We start from the raw sequence: 15371 nt of genomic DNA on the forward strand, positions 1-15371 counted from the left end.
TCTATACCACAGGCCAAGCCACAACAAACCTTCCTTATTGCACAAGTTTTTTAAGGATGTGAAGACCTCATGATTGCATTTATTTCAAAAAGTCCTTATGATACTACTTTTTTTTTTAAGTTTGACAAGTCATTGAGATATTTTACATGGATTCAATATTTTTGGGACTGAATCACCATTTCCATCATGTATTCAAAATATTTAAGGCCACAGCCATCTGCAGATCTGGCTTCCATATACCAAATGGCCCAACGTTCTGAACCAGACCACATACTGTTCAGCTGTCTACCTAATTCAAGAAACTCTTATGGAAAACCAAAAGAAATTTATCTAGAAAGTGTAAACTAGGTTTCAAGATGGAATGTTTTGTGTAATAGATAAGTGCTCTTTCAACAGGCAAAACCACAGCTTAGAAAAAGACCATCAGGAAGCTGCACAGCCACCTTTACCCAGTAACCTTTTAGAACCTCCTCCAATGTTTCCCTCAAAGTACAATTCTGTTCCACTTTTATCAGCAAGCCACCTCTATTAAGGAGTTAATTTCTCAACCTCCCAGGGAGTAAGCAGGTCTATGACAGGTTTCTGTGTATGAAAGAAACATGTAGCTTGGTCTCCTCCTTCAGAGTTCCCCAGATGGTCTGAGAGCAGAGAGCCCTTTTTGCAACATCTCTCAGGAAATGAAATCTCTGCTGAGGCAGCATTCTTCCCTTCCCCGCTTCCAACTCAAGCTTGGGTAAAATAACTGATGAACTGTGGTCTCTGAAAGACTATCCTCTCTCATTCCAGCCTCAACAGATAACACTGCACACTAACCAGGCCCTTCTCTGACCTGGACAATAGGATTTACTTTTCACATGAGGGAGGTTCAGCACAAAGGTGCTCATAACTCAGGAAGGACATTCCTTTGCCTTACTAGTTAAAGAAATGCCACAAGGCAGACTGGCAGTTTTGATGTATAATAAGGAGTCCCCTATTAAATGGTTTCATAATGGGCCATATTCTGCAGTTTGAATATTAAATACCCCCCAAAAGAAATCTCTGCCTGCCAATATACCTACAGATGGATGCTATTTCTACAGCCCTTGTTAGAGGCTGACCATCAGGTGATTAAAACAGTCCATTTAAAAAGCTTTTTTATATTTTAGTTTCAGGGTGGAGTTAAAGTTTACATTAGCAAGTTGCTATCTGGCAGTGAAATCTGAAAACACTAATAAATTCCTTGCAATGGAGCCTTATCCACAGAAAAGCCTGCCAGCTAGCACAGACTTCCCCATTCTAGTTGTGCTCTTCATTCAGCTATGTATGATTTGTATTCCTCTACCTCTGCATAGTAGGTTAGTTTCACAGAAGGTGTGTCCTGGCAAGGAAGGATGGCTCTGCAGTGGATAGCCTGGAAAAAGACAGACAAATTACAGCTATTTCTTATGTACAGCTTTTGCAACAGATCACACAAATATATGGCATACTGCGACAGAAGAGTATGAGCCAACAGAAGGGCAACATAGTATAACCAGCAAAAGTTGCATATCAGATTATGTCAAAGTCCTGACAGCCCAGTTCCTTCCTCAAGGGCCAGTTCTGTCTCTCCCCCATACAGGAAAGAAGGTTTTTCTAGCAAATATTTCTAGGTATAAGGCAACTTTCACTGCAACTGTAGAAGCATCAATATGGGAGGACATACAGGGGAATTAGTATGTTTTGAACTGTGTGTCCTATTAATGCATCTTCAGCGTTACAGAAAAATCCAGTGACAAAAGAAGTGAAGCACAATTTCTCAAATGCATATAATTTAAGGCCAAAAGAGACTACCACCAAATCAGCCAATCTGACCTCCAGCCCTACCATGACCCAACAACCAAAATTAGACTAACGTATTACAGCCCAGAAGGGACTAGACTATTTCATGCAATTAGCAGAAAAGACAAGTAATAGAGACTCCCCAGTGCAGCCACAAAAGGTAAGGGAGATATTTAATAAGATCTATTCAGGCAATCTTGATAAGTGACCACACTCATATACTGAGAGGAAAGTGGAAACATTCCAAGGTCATTGCTCCATTATCTTGCCTGGCACAGAAGTTCAACTATCTGGTCTGTAGTTTCCTGTGTTGTTTTTATTTCCCTTTTTATAGATGGGCACTATATTTGCCCTTTTCCAATCTTCTGGAATCTCTCCTGTCTTCCATGATTTTCCAAAGATGATAGCTAAAGGCTCAGATACCTCCTCTATCAGCTCCTTGAGTATTCTAGGATGCATTTCATCAGGCCCTGGTGACTTGCAGACATCTAATTTTTCTAAGTGATTTTTAACTTGTTCTTTTTTTATTTTATCTTCTAAACCTACCCCCTTCCCACTAGCATTCACTATGTTAGGCATTCCTTCATCAGACATCTCAGCGAAGACCGAAAGTTTCCCTAGACTTTAATTCCCTGTACAAGAGGGTTTGACTCCCCGCTCCCTCAAATATTTGTAGCACACTTCTTCCACCATTCACATTCTTCAGAGTTAGCTTATTTAACAGTAATAGGAATTAATACTGCCTACTTTCTGATGGCCTATACTAGTTTTCATAATTGATGACTTTCTAAAAGAAATATTGCTATGGAAAAAATTTAAGTGTCATATATATCTCTTGCAAGAACTGAATTATGAAGGCAATTCAGAAACATTACCGTCAGTGTGCAATTACTAAGTATTACAACTTCAGCACTAATAATGCCTTCACCAATGTTGTGTTTTACCCTTGGCCTTGGGTAATAACTAAACTGTGGACTGCTGTACTTTCACTTACTACCCTTAAGAAATCAAATGTCATTTAGGTACGAAATTGACATGACCCATATAGGGTTCAGAGGGGCAGCCGTGTTAGTCTGTTTCAGGAGTACTTAGTCTCTATTTGTGCTTTCCTTTGTTGCCTTTTTTAAAAAACTATGAAGGACTAAAAGATTTACCCAGCCTTGCTTGGGTCCTCAACTCAAATAATTTTTTATTTTTCTTCATTTAAATCATTGCTCTGGGATGGGGTTAGGGATGAGGAGTTCAGTATGCAGACTGACATGGGAGAGAAGCCAACCCCAGCTCTCTCTCTCACCGTAGGAGCTTGGATTCTGGTGAGAAGTTTCTGTCCATGGGCACTACAGCAGACAGATGGGCACAAAGACAAACTCTCTGAAATATATAGTAGACAGCTGTCCCTTCCACTACCCCTGCCCTCTGCTGCCCCAATGGGATTACAGTTGATCCGGTCTCCAGCTCTAGCCCCCTTACGGTCATTATATGGTATAGATGTCCCTGATAACAGAGCTCTGTGTATCTGTGTTATGAGAAACAGTTGCATTCCAGGCTCATCCCATTGTCTTGGCACAATCAAACCATGCTTTAAGTTATGGTTAGAGGAAGTTGCATATCAAATTTGGTTGTCCTAGCTCTTAGCGTTTAGGAGGAGTTCTTAGACAAACACACTTGCTCACTGACAAGCTCTCTCAAATATTCAGTATATTATTAAGGCACATAGAAAACTTCTAATTTCAAAAGGTCCTCCCCTGACCTGACATTGGCTGAAGAGAAATGGGTGTTTCTTCCCTGAAGTCTGTTCTGGAGTAAGCCACTGGAGAGCTGAGGATTTTGGAGAGGTTTCAAAAGAAGTTTCCACAATCACATCTTGTCCCCTGCACAAATGAAACAAGGAAGCATTTTCTATCATGCTCCAAACGTCAGAAAGGTGAATTCTAACACAAAGTCTTTCAGAAGATACTGTAATACCAGGTTTTGCAGTAATGTTTCAGTTGAAGTGAAGATATCAACAAGTTGTGTACTGAAACCAGTTTTTGCTTGTGACTAGGATGCAAATGTACCAACAATTACCCATTATGTTACAAATGTCAATACCCTCCCAGGAGTTTTTATCCTCTGAGAAATTCCTCCTCTTCCAAAGGAGAACTAGGATTTTCCTGCAAGAAGCCTCACAAAGCTTTCCCATGACTGTTCAATTACTTACTATTGAAAGATACTTACCATTTCAGTGTAGAAAGTGAATTGTAAAGCCAAGCAGAAGTTAATAACGCCCTATGTTAAGTACAGACACACATTCAAGTAGTATGTGCCTGGTATTAGATTGAATATTCTATTAACTGAATACAAGCAAATAAATGGTTGTTTAAAAAAAAAAAAAAAAAAAAAAAAAAAGAGAGTGGCACATGATCAATCATAATTAATGTCATTAAAGAGAAAATATGATATACCTCAATTGTATTCAGAACTCATGATTCAACAGTTCATAATCAATGAAGGCAAAGAGCAATGGATAAGACAAATACTGATAAATTAACAAGACATCTGCGATACAAAGGACAATTTCTGCTTGCCAGTTTAAAATAAAAGTCACTACTGTTGGTGGTTATATTGAAATATTTGATCATGTTATGATCTTTAGAATAAATTTTATTAAAATAAAAGCCATGGCAGTTAAAACTCAAAAGTGGAAACAACTAGCCAAACATTTTAGATAGACCAGCCAAGTAGTTTTCAGTAGTACAGACTGCCCCCGACTTGTGATGCAATTGGCTCTGGGGATAGCATCACAAGCTGGGGGCGTCATAACTCGAGCCGCATTTACGACAGGCACCGTACACCATCATAAATAGGGGGCTGATGACATAAGTCGGGGAATTTCAGTCCTTTCTGCACTTACGGAAAAGGTCGTAAGTGTGGGGGGTCATAAATTGGGCAGTCATAAAGCAGGGGGCCCTGTATTAAGACACACCAATTATTACTATTTAACAACCTAAAAATTATTTTCAATCATTATGTTTATTACTAAATGCTTATAGCTATCGCTCATTTCTCCAAATCATTGTTTGGCTACTATTGCATTTCCTTCCTACACAGATGCACTTGTTAGGTTTAGGGATGTAAACGACTGGACAACTATCTGATAAGCATAAACTTGTCAAATAGTCAACTAATGATGCAACTAGTCGCTTCCCCCACCCCCTTGCTGCCTCTATCAGAGAGAGGCAGCAAGCGGGGGGGGGAGGGGGGGAGTAGGAGCTGGTTCCCCCCAGCACCGTCTCCTTGGGGGGTAGGGAAGGTCGAGGCACAGCGAGAAACGGAGCGGGCGGTGACTGAAGCAGTCTCCACTTGGGCCATTTCTGTAATTCTGCTTTTGAAATGTACAAGAGCCCTAGTGGAGCTCTTGTACATTTCAAAGGCTGAGGCGCTGCAGGGAGCACAGGGCCAGTGGGAGTTCCCTGCTGGCCCTGTGCAGCTTCCGCTTTTGAACTGGACTCTTGCTACAGTACAAAGCAGAGGTGTTCTTATAGACTAAACGAATAGTCAATGGAAATCCCATTGACTATTTCATTAGTTAATTCATCTAAATTTAACATTCCTAGTTGGGTTGCATCTAAAACCAATTCCTCTCTACAGGGGTTGTAAAGTGCACAGCTGGGGTGAGGCAGTTCCTTGTTTTGCTTATAAAAGTCGACTCAAAGCCAGTGCTAGCACCAGTTTTCCAACAAGAGCCAGAGAAGACTTTCTTCAAAGCCTACCAGTATTGTTTATGTTTAGCCAAAGGAATCACTGTTATGCAACTCTCCTGTTTTACCCACACACATAAAAAATGATCCCATTACTTCCACAATCCTCCCTGTAGCCACTGGCTCAGGGAGTAAGAAGTGATTACCATGCTCCAAACTTTTGTTTCCAGAAGTAGTAACCAGATAACGTTAGAAAAAACTTAAAAACAACGAACAGTACTGCAGTACTTTAGAGACTAACAAAACATGTAGATGGTATCATGAGCTTTCATGGGCAGAACCCATTTCTTCAGATGAACAGAGTTTAAGGGGGTCCCGGTCCCAAATAAATGACAGAGAAAGAGAGATGAGGAGGGAAAAGAAAAAAAAATGGGAAAAGACTAGTCAGTAGTTAATTAGCATGGAAACACTATCCTGCAGCAGAAACATAGACAACGCAGGGCTAGAATTCAGTCCTTGAAAGATCAAAACACTTTTCATTCTACTCAACTATAAAAATCCCTTAAGCACAATTCTGAGCAACAGCAAACTTGCACACAGAGACGTAACAAGGGTGGGGCAAGTGGGGCACTCACCCTACGTGCAGGCACAAAATTAAAAATTAGAAAGTTAAAATATTATTTCATTTATATCTTTACTATCATCTATTTGCAATCTCAATATATGTGCAAGTAATAACATGTGCAATGAATAAAATTAATACAAAAATTAAAAACTGTATCCTTTCTTTGGATGGGAGGGGCGCAGTTCAGTAGCTTGCCCCAGGTGCAAAAAACCTTAGTTTTGGCTCTGCTTGCACAAGCCAGGAAACATACAAATATAACAACTTACGGGAAGTGGTAGAATGTGAAATCCTTGACACACTTTCAGTAAATACTTTAGCATACCACTCACATACACTATATTTTGCAGGTCTCTATCATACAATTAGAGGATGAGAAACAGGTAGGTTTACCTTCTGAGTTCAAAAGGAAGAGTGATTTCCAATGGTGTCCCTTTGAAACCTTGTCTTTGTCCAAGAGCAAATTTTGTTTCCTGTCCATTAACTGCCACTTTAGATACTTGAAGGTCCTTTGTATCCAAAACCTGTAACCAAACAAATGTTAGGTGCTCACTGCAAAATACCAAAGAAACCCTTTAGGATCATAAATAAAAATATATGTTTGAACAAGTCAGAGCTTCCATGGAAAGTGTCTCAGTTTCTTAGCTCTACATTTAACACTGTTCCTACTGTTCCTGGATTTTTCAATGCATTAATTTAATTTCACTGCATCCATGACTGAGACACTATTGATATGGATAAGGATGTTAATGGTTAACTGGTACCCAGGGAGTAGCCCTCCACCTGTGGCACCCGCATAGGGCTGCCAGCTGCCAGCACCCCCTGCCCTGCTCATGCTGGCAGCCAAATGCAGGGCCAGAAGTAGCCGGGCTGGAGCAGCTCCTGCCCATAGCAGGGTGGGGGATGCTCCAGACTAGGGATGTGAAGGACTAGTTGACTATCTGATAAGCAAATGTTTAGCAGATAGTCAACAAGCTTGTCGACTAATCGTTCCTTCCCCCCCTTTGCTGCCTCTATCAGAAAGAGGCAACAAGGGGGGAGAGGGGAAGAAGGCGGGTACTTCAAAGTGGCAGCACCGTGTGGAACTTGGGGCCAGACCCAAGGCTACGTGTGGCGCTGCCACTTTGAAACACCACCATGGAGCCTGGCATCAGGCTCCTCTCGGCGTTTCAAAGAGGCAGCACCACGTGGAGCCTCAGGTCAGCTGGGGACTCCCCTGATGGCCTCAGGCTCCATGCGGTGCTGCCACTTTGAAATGCCGCGAGGAGCCCAGTATCAGGTGTTGTGTCTAAACAAGGCAATTTCCATACTACCTTAATGCGAATTAGGTTGGAACAGAATTCCTAATTAACGCTTTGTGCAGACACTTATTCCAGAATAAGAATCTCATTCCAAAATTATTTGAATCCCCTTTTGGATTAAGCTAATTTGGAACAAAGCATATTGGACCTACAGTTAGGACACTTGTGGACTGTGACCTGCATTACCGAATAGTCTGTTACAAACCAGCACTTCTGGGTAAAACGCATTACATTTTGCTTATGGTTACCAACAAGATTTTTCAAAAGCTGACTTCTAATCACTAGAGGGATTATTTCAACATATTTTTCAGTGTCAATAGACCAAACCTGAATAGATGTTTGCTTTCTATTTGTTTTAAACTAGCAGAGCAGGAAGTTAGCTTGAACAATTGAAAGGTTCTCTATTTAGGCAACTGTGGTTTTTAAAATAAGGTTATGGTCACTGGTATTAACTTATTTGGAGCAGATTCATTTTAAAGAAAAACTAAAAATGTATGTTTTACTTTACTACTACCAGTGCAGTTGGGGAAAAAGTCAGTTTAGCCTGTTACTAGTGGTAAGTGGAAAACTTCCTTGGCAAGTGGTGGCAGGGTGGTCAAAATCAAATTTCTGTAGACAACTTCTAAAGGAAAACTTTTTCTAGCTGTTTTCCATTGAAAAGAGCCTTCAAAATTAGAATCTATATACCGCTGAATCTGTAGGCAAGCCACTCTAGTGTCCCTGTTGCTGTTCATATATTTCTCAACAGCAGCAAAGTTACATTTATGAGCCTGGCCAGTTTCACTCTTGCTGTTTGGGAAGGCTCTGAAGAGGCAAACATTCAGACTATCTGCAAGGGAAGCAAACTTGAGCAACAGAGATTAGTTTGCAAGTATACTGAAGACTCACATCTCTAATCATGCACAACAGCAGCCCAGAGACTAATAAAGAGTAACAAAATGCACATCACAACAAGGAGACTCGAGGTGCCAGGAAGAGAAATGAGCCCATTCTCTTTAAAGTGGCCAGTGAGGACCTCTTATTTATGAAAACCAGGAGTCCTGTGGCACCTTAGAGACTAAAAGATGTATTGGGGCATAAACTTAGAAACTGATAGATTTAGGGCATAAGCTTTTGTAAGTGCCACAGGACTCATTTTTGCAGATACAGACTAACACCATTACCTTTTAGACTTATTTATGAGACATCATGATGAGGCTGACACAAACAGCCAGAGCAGAGACTAACGATGCCCTGGTATAAAGTCCAACATATTTTCTTTTGCAAGGAGAGGGTGAAAAGAAGATAGTTCTGTGCTCCTCCAGAGAGGTTCACTGGCTTTAGCTCTGATATCCCCAACTAAATTTTGCAAGGGGTGTTTCCAAGCATGGCTACAACTCCATGAAACTGAACCATACAAAAGTCAAATAAGTGACAAAGGAAACTAACAGAAATACAGGTTAGAAGAAACCTGGAGATGTCAACGAGCCCAGCTCCTTGCACCAATACAGAACTAAGGAGGGAAAGGGGCACGTATCTGGCTAATCGTGTAGTCAATACAATTTGTATCAACTACTACACAATTAGTCAATAAGGGGAGGCACTCTGCAGAGCCATAGTGCGGGTGGCTCCCAGAGCTGGCGTGAGCCAGAACTGAGCAGTCCCAGCTCACTGCGGGACCACTGAGGCTCTGCCTTTTAAATGTAGTAATAGCTGTTCGGCTCTTACTACATTTACAAGACAGAGCCGCATTAGGGGTAGGTCTGGGAATTGGCACAAGCCAGGACTGAACAGTCCTGGCTCACACTTGGTCTCATATCGCTGTGACTCTTTCTCCACTGACCCTACACCCACACTGCGGAGATGGTGCTGGCTCTCCCCAGGACCAGCTCCTGCTTCCCTCCCCCTGCTCCTGCCTTTGATAAGCCTAGGCTTTTCAGAGGCTGTATCGGGTAGTCAGCTAACCAACTACTCTTTTATATTCCTACGCAGGACCCAATAAACCTATACCTGTAGCGTACAACCAGTTCTGAAACTATCCGCACACAACCATCCAAACAGCCACATTGTTCAAGCCAACTAACCACACACAACCAGCCAAACAGCCATCTGTTGCTAGTGTGTTGGACACCATGAACCCAGACCATCTCTGACAGGTGTTTGTCCAACTTATTTTTTAAAACCTCCAGTGATGGTGATTCAACTTTCCTTGAAAACCTGTTACAGTATTTAAATAGCCTAATATCTAATTAAAATCTACGTTTACAATGAGAACAACTGGGCTTTTTAATAGCCTTTAATATATTTGAAGACTTGAGGAATTTCTTTGTTCTTCTTTTCAAGACTAAACATGACCAGTTTTTTAACCTTTCCTCACAAATCAGGTTTCCCAAGACTCTTAATTTTGTTACTTTCCTGTGGACTCGCTCCACTTTGTCTACATCCTTCTTTAAGTGCTGTGACCACACCTTGACAAAGTACTGCAGCAGAGGACCCATCAGTACCAAGCAGAACAGAATTACCTCCACATTTGATATATAACACTCCTCTTAATGCAGCCTGGAATATTAGTCTTTTTCACATATGCATCACATTGTTGATCACAGGCTCCTTTCCTGCTGTTCTACGTGATAGCCAGTTATTCCCCATTTTGTAGTTGTGCGTTTGATTTTTCCACCCTTAAAGAGTAATATTTTGCACTTATCAACCAGATTACATTCTGTAAAGATATGAGACCAGTTATCTAATTTGCCAAGCTCATTTTGAATCAGGTATGTAAACTCCTGGTTAAGGTGATGTTTAACTGATTGAAGGGGGCACATGAGGCTGGTGACAACACCCCCTGTAGCCTTGCAGTGGGCTCAGTGAGACTGGAGCAGCTCTCTGCTTGCAGCCTGCTGCAGGCGGGAGGCTGCTCCCAAGTGCTGGTTAACTGGTTACCGTAAGCATCTAAGGATGACGCTTACCAGGTAACCTGTTACCCATTCACATCCACTTTATCTGAACAGTCTATAGCCTGTTATTTCCCTATTATGGCTTGCATTCTTCTCCCTTTATTGAGTACATACAGGTTGGACCTCCCTTTTCCGGCACCCTTGGGACCTAAGTGCAACAGAGTTTGCCAAACGAGGGGAGGTTAAGGCTCCCTACCCAGCTGTGGGCTCTGCACTCCCTGCTGCCTCTAGCCCCACATTCCTGGCTGGGATTGTGTCCTTCACCACACCCGCCCTGGACAGGGGCTAGCCCCACTGCCTCCAGCCCCAGCAAAGGGATGCGCCTCTCCCCCCCCCCGCCCTCAGTGGCGGCCCAGGCTGCAAATCTGTCTGACTCCTGCACTGTGCCAGCCACGACTCATGCTGTGCTTCCCACTGCACCAGCGCCGACTGGGGCTGCACTCCTGGCCCCCAGCCCTGATACCTCCAGCCTTGCCTGAGGCTGCACATTCCACCGTGCTGGCCCCGTTGGGGATGGACTCCCCACTGCCAGCCCAGCCCAGGCTGTGCTGTGCTGAGCCTGGCCAGCTGGGGCTCTCTGGTCCAACAATATTTGTAGTCCTGCCAGACCATGGATGTTGCTGGACTAGAGTCTCACGGATTTTAGAGGATCAACCTATGCTATTAACCTCTTTAGGGAAGACTGAAACAAAAAAGGGATAAAACACCTCAGACATATTGAGGCCATCAGTTCATCTTCCCTACTAAGATGCCCTATATTCTTCTTTACCTTGCTCTTAGTGTACTTCAGGATGACATCTAAAACCACCATGGTCATGGGATGTTAGCCTACCAGCGTACTGCTTGTACTGCGCAAAACACGCGCACCATGTATCTCGAGTAAGGATGTGAGCGGTGAACCGCACCACCATTAACGGGTGATGTTTACCGTTACGTTTAACCTGTGGGGGATAGAGCAGCCCTCTTCCTGCCACGGGCAGGCAGTTGCTTCAGTCCCACGGCCCCTGACCAACTTTAATTGGTTAACAAGTTAAACTTTAAGTTTAACCAGTTAACTAATTAAACAGGATTTCACATCCCTATTTTGGAGGCATATTCACTCCATCTCATCTTGCTATGCAGAACCCAACCCAGCTAGTGTTGATGCCTCCGCTTGAGATAGCGTATCAGCCCCAAGGGCCCAAAGTACATGGATCACGGAGGACAGCAGGCGTGGCACATACAAGAAAAGGCGTGTGCATGGGAGCCAAGGCACCAGGATCTGAGCATGCCAACGACACCCCCCTTGGCGGACGGCAGCCAGGGCGCTGGAAGCAAGCTCTGTCCTGGGCTGGGTAATACAGGGGTGACGGGTGCCTGTGGGAAGGGGGTGCAGGTGGGCCACGCAGAGGTGCAGGGTGAGAGCATGTGGGGGCACCCCACGTGCCAACTGAAGACCTGGCAGGGGCGATGCACCCCCAGAGGGCTGCCACGAGGCCGCCCAGACGCCGTGGCATCCAGCCCGCCCGCCCCAGCCCCACGGGCGAGAGCCACTGCCCTGCCCCCCGCCCTCAGCGCAAAGCCCGGCGGGGCGGGGGCTGGCCTCCCCCGGCTCCCAATGGAGTGGGGAGGGGGCTAAGTGAGCGGGGGGGCTGGGGAGGAACCGACCCGGCCGCCTCCAGCCCTCGCTGCTTTCCTCCCCCGCAGCCCCGGGCCAGGGCCGGTGCAAGGAGCGACGCCCCCAATCCCGGGGGTCCCGGCCCCGCAGCAGCCCCCCCCTCACCAGGCAGCGCAGCCCGTCCCGCTCGACCCGCACGGTGAGGGCCGCGGTGCCCCGCAGCGAGCGGCTGGCGAAGTCCACGCGGCAGCGCAGGTGCAGGTGCTGCGCGCGGTGCTGGGCGGGCGCGGCGAAGGAGCTCGGGTCCGGCTCGGCCATGGCTGCGGCTCGCACTAGCTCAGGTTGCCGGTCTCGCAGCCGGCGCAGAGAGGGAGGGGCGGGGCCGCGCCGAGGGGCGGGGAGAGCCGCGCGGGGCGCTGTGGGAAGGGTAGTTCCGCAGGGTTGTGCCGACGGGCTGCAGCTGGGGCAGGAGAACAACAACGCCCATGGTGCATTGCGAGAAGCCGCGTACCGCCCCCGAGTCGGGAAAGGGCTGGGACACCGCTTGCGAATGAACGAGTCACTTAACAGGGTCAGAAAGATCTAAGGGGTTGGAGGCGCAAAGTGTGTCAAGCAGCTCCTCGTTAGTATAGTGGTAAGTATCCCCGCCTGTCACGCGGGAGACCGGGGTTCGATTCCCCGACGGGGAGACGTGAAAACATTTTTTTCCCTTTATCCAGCTCAGGAAGCCCGATCCCCAGCGCGGGCTACGGTCTCTGGCGCTGCTGAGACCCTGCAGCTGCCTAGGGTCGCGAATCCAGCCCGCAGCGCTCCCGCCTTGGCGGCCCGAAGCCAATACGAGGGCTCGGGGGCCGGGACGTGGCTGCAGCGGACGGTGGCGCCTGCCAAGCGCAGCGGGCGGCGGGGCAGGAGCGCAGCGCTCAGCCCGCTCCTGGGGTGCTCGGCGCTGCACCTCGCCCGCCCGCTGCGCCCCCTCTGCAGGCTCCCGGCCCGAGCCCCCTTCGCTTGCAGCTTCTCATGTCCCCTCGGGCCGAAATTCCGCCTGCCGTGCTATGTCTCTTCAAGGGGGGATTTTTAGATGGTTTTTGAAAGGTCACCCTTGTTCTTTCTTAAAACCGTTCTTGATCCTCCCCCCTCCCACACCCCAGCGGGTACCTCAAAAAGGCTGAACTTAAAAACCTTTAATATGACAGATCATCACTAGCTGTAAATGTCTGCACAGAGGAGAAAAACTTATAAAACAAGGAATGGTCCTGCAGACTAACACAACATGTAGCTCAGTGGTTTCCAACCTTTTTAAGCACAAAATCATTTTTGGAGTTTAAGCGCAATGTAAGATCTACCTCAAACCCAAATACCCTTGCTGGGCCGCCTTTGTACCCCTTCTCCAAAGTGCTGCCCCTGCTCACTTTGTCCTCCCTTTCCCTCCCTTTCACCAGTCAGGGGCAAAGGCACAGGTTCTGGTCCTGGGCTGAGGAATTTGGAGTGTCTGAGCTGAGCCTAGGGCAGGGGTCGGGGTGCAGGAGGGGAGTACAGGGTACAGTCTTTATAAGGCAGTTTAGGTCCAGGGAGCTCAGGGCTAGGGCAGGGCCTTGGGGTGCAGGAAGGGATCCATGACTGGGGCAGGGGTTCAGAGCTGGCACTTGCTGGACACTGCTTACCTTAGGTGGCTCCTGAGTGATGGTGCAATAGGGCTAAGGCAGGTTCACCCCTGCCCTGGCCCTACACCACTCAAAAGCTAATCAAAAGCAGCCAGCAAACTCCCTCCAACCCAAGCACTGTTGTGCCCCCCCCCCCTTCTTCGGAGATAGAATACAGGGTGACAGCAGGGCCCTCCTGTCCCTCCCCTGCCCTGTACAGCAAGAAGCAGACCCTCAGGGTAAGGGGCAGCTCCAAGGCAAAGGGCAAGAGGTGCGATGCAGTAGTGGGAGGGGCAGCTGAACTGCTGCGCTTGATAATAGCCTCTTGCCCAAACTAGTCAAGATTATCTGTCAGAGGCTCCAAGATCTAGCAGTAGATCCTGATCTACTGGTTGGTGACCACTGATGTAGATGGCATCATGAGCTTTCGTTGGCAGAACCCACTTCTTCAGATGAATGGAGTTAAGGGGTCCAGGGTACAAATAAATAGCAGACCAGGGAGACGCGGAGCAGCTTTTCTCGCCCCGGAGTACACAGGCGGCGGGACCGTGAGGTCCCGCAGTCCGTGTCCTCCGGGGCGAGAAAAGCCCCGTTCGTAACTGCGGATCTGACGTAAGTTGGATCCACGTAAGTCGGGGACTGCCTGTATTCTAAACCTAAAATGACATTAACATGCTGTTATGGTTTCAAAATTCAGCATTCAAGTGAGGAAATACCACAATAAGATTGCACATATCTCTGAGCCCTAAATGTGGAATGCTTCAAGGATGAAAATTATTCCATCCTGTGCAGTGGTCTAGTATAAGATTTACACACCATGTTTCAGTTCTCAAAATGGAACTTACGTGCTGCCTCTATCTTGTTCTGGCTTTCTGCCCAGGAGCAAATTCCATCCACTGCACACAGGAACGGTAGTCCCTGCAGCAAGTCTCTTATTTTGTCTACAGAACGAACACTTGTACAAGTTTCACTGCTCATACAGTCTGGAGAATAAACTATGTGACTGGAGCTGGCTGGAAAATGGAAGTCCCCTCCAAAGAACATTTTTGCATTTTTGAAAAAGTTTTCAACCTGAAGTGGGTCAGAGTAGCAGAAAATGAAACTAACTAAACACCACTTGTACCTTCGCTTTCTGGCACTTGGGGTCATTTTCCTCTAAAGTTTATTGCTCACTTGAAGAAGAAGAAGAATATATGGAGATATACCTATCTCATAGACCTGGAAGGGACCTTGAGAGGTCATCGAGTCCAGTCCCCAGCCCTCACGGCAGGACCAAGTACCATTCCTAACAGATTTGCCCCAGTTCCCTAAATGGCCCCTGAATGGCTCTTCATCCCTTATTCTCACAAATTGCTGGGGCTGATAATTGTAGGCAGCCACTCTGAAATTATGATTATTACATTTATTATTGTCCATACAGTTCATTTTCGTTTGATAGTATTGAATAATCTAGTGGATGTATGGGCAACAAACTCAATGTTCAGATTTCTGTAGCAGGCAGAGGTAAAAATAAGGTGGTGCATCATGGTGCACCACTCCAGCAAGAAGGAGCTGCCTGGTTGGGACACTCGGTTGCAGGAGGAGGCGGGGCATGCCTCCAGCTGGGCTCCCAGGGCTCCCTGTGGGCTGTCCTGCTAATCAGCAGGTAGCTGAAAGGATGTCCCCTCCCCCGCTCTAGGACTGCCAAAGGTGCTCCCTCATAGGGCACCATTTAGGGAGGGCGGGGGTGGGGAGGAGGTGTTTGAAGCTTCCTCCCTCCCCCCGCCAAAGATTCATACCAGGATGCTTGCTCTTCCCCTTC

General features: G+C 46.4%; 1 protein-coding gene and 1 non-coding gene across 2 annotated transcripts in view; one reads left to right on the forward strand and one right to left on the reverse strand.

Annotated features, from left to right (window-relative positions):
• The window catches only part of LTA4H (leukotriene A4 hydrolase), a 30811-nt gene extending 18506 nt beyond the window's left edge, over positions 1-12305 (reverse strand). Inside the window, exons 1-4 of the mRNA XM_075933721.2 lie at positions 12096-12305; positions 6493-6623; positions 3548-3668; positions 1322-1390 (exon numbers count right to left, since the gene is read on the reverse strand). Coding sequence (XP_075789836.2) covers positions 1322-1390; positions 3548-3668; positions 6493-6623; positions 12096-12248 — 474 coding nt within the window. The 5' untranslated portion in view covers positions 12249-12305. The remainder of the gene's footprint in view (positions 1-1321; positions 1391-3547; positions 3669-6492; positions 6624-12095) is intronic.
• Positions 12306-12547: 242 nt separating this feature from the next.
• TRNAD-GUC (transfer RNA aspartic acid (anticodon GUC)) lies at positions 12548-12619 on the forward strand. Its single transcript has one exon. It is a non-coding gene; the product is annotated as a tRNA-Asp (tRNA).
• Positions 12620-15371: the final 2752 nt, after the last annotated feature.

This window comes from Pelodiscus sinensis, chromosome 1 (genome assembly GCF_052426305.1).
Source record: "Pelodiscus sinensis isolate ZL-2025 chromosome 1, ASM5242630v1, whole genome shotgun sequence".
Lineage (NCBI taxonomy): Eukaryota > Metazoa > Chordata > Testudines > Trionychidae > Pelodiscus > Pelodiscus sinensis.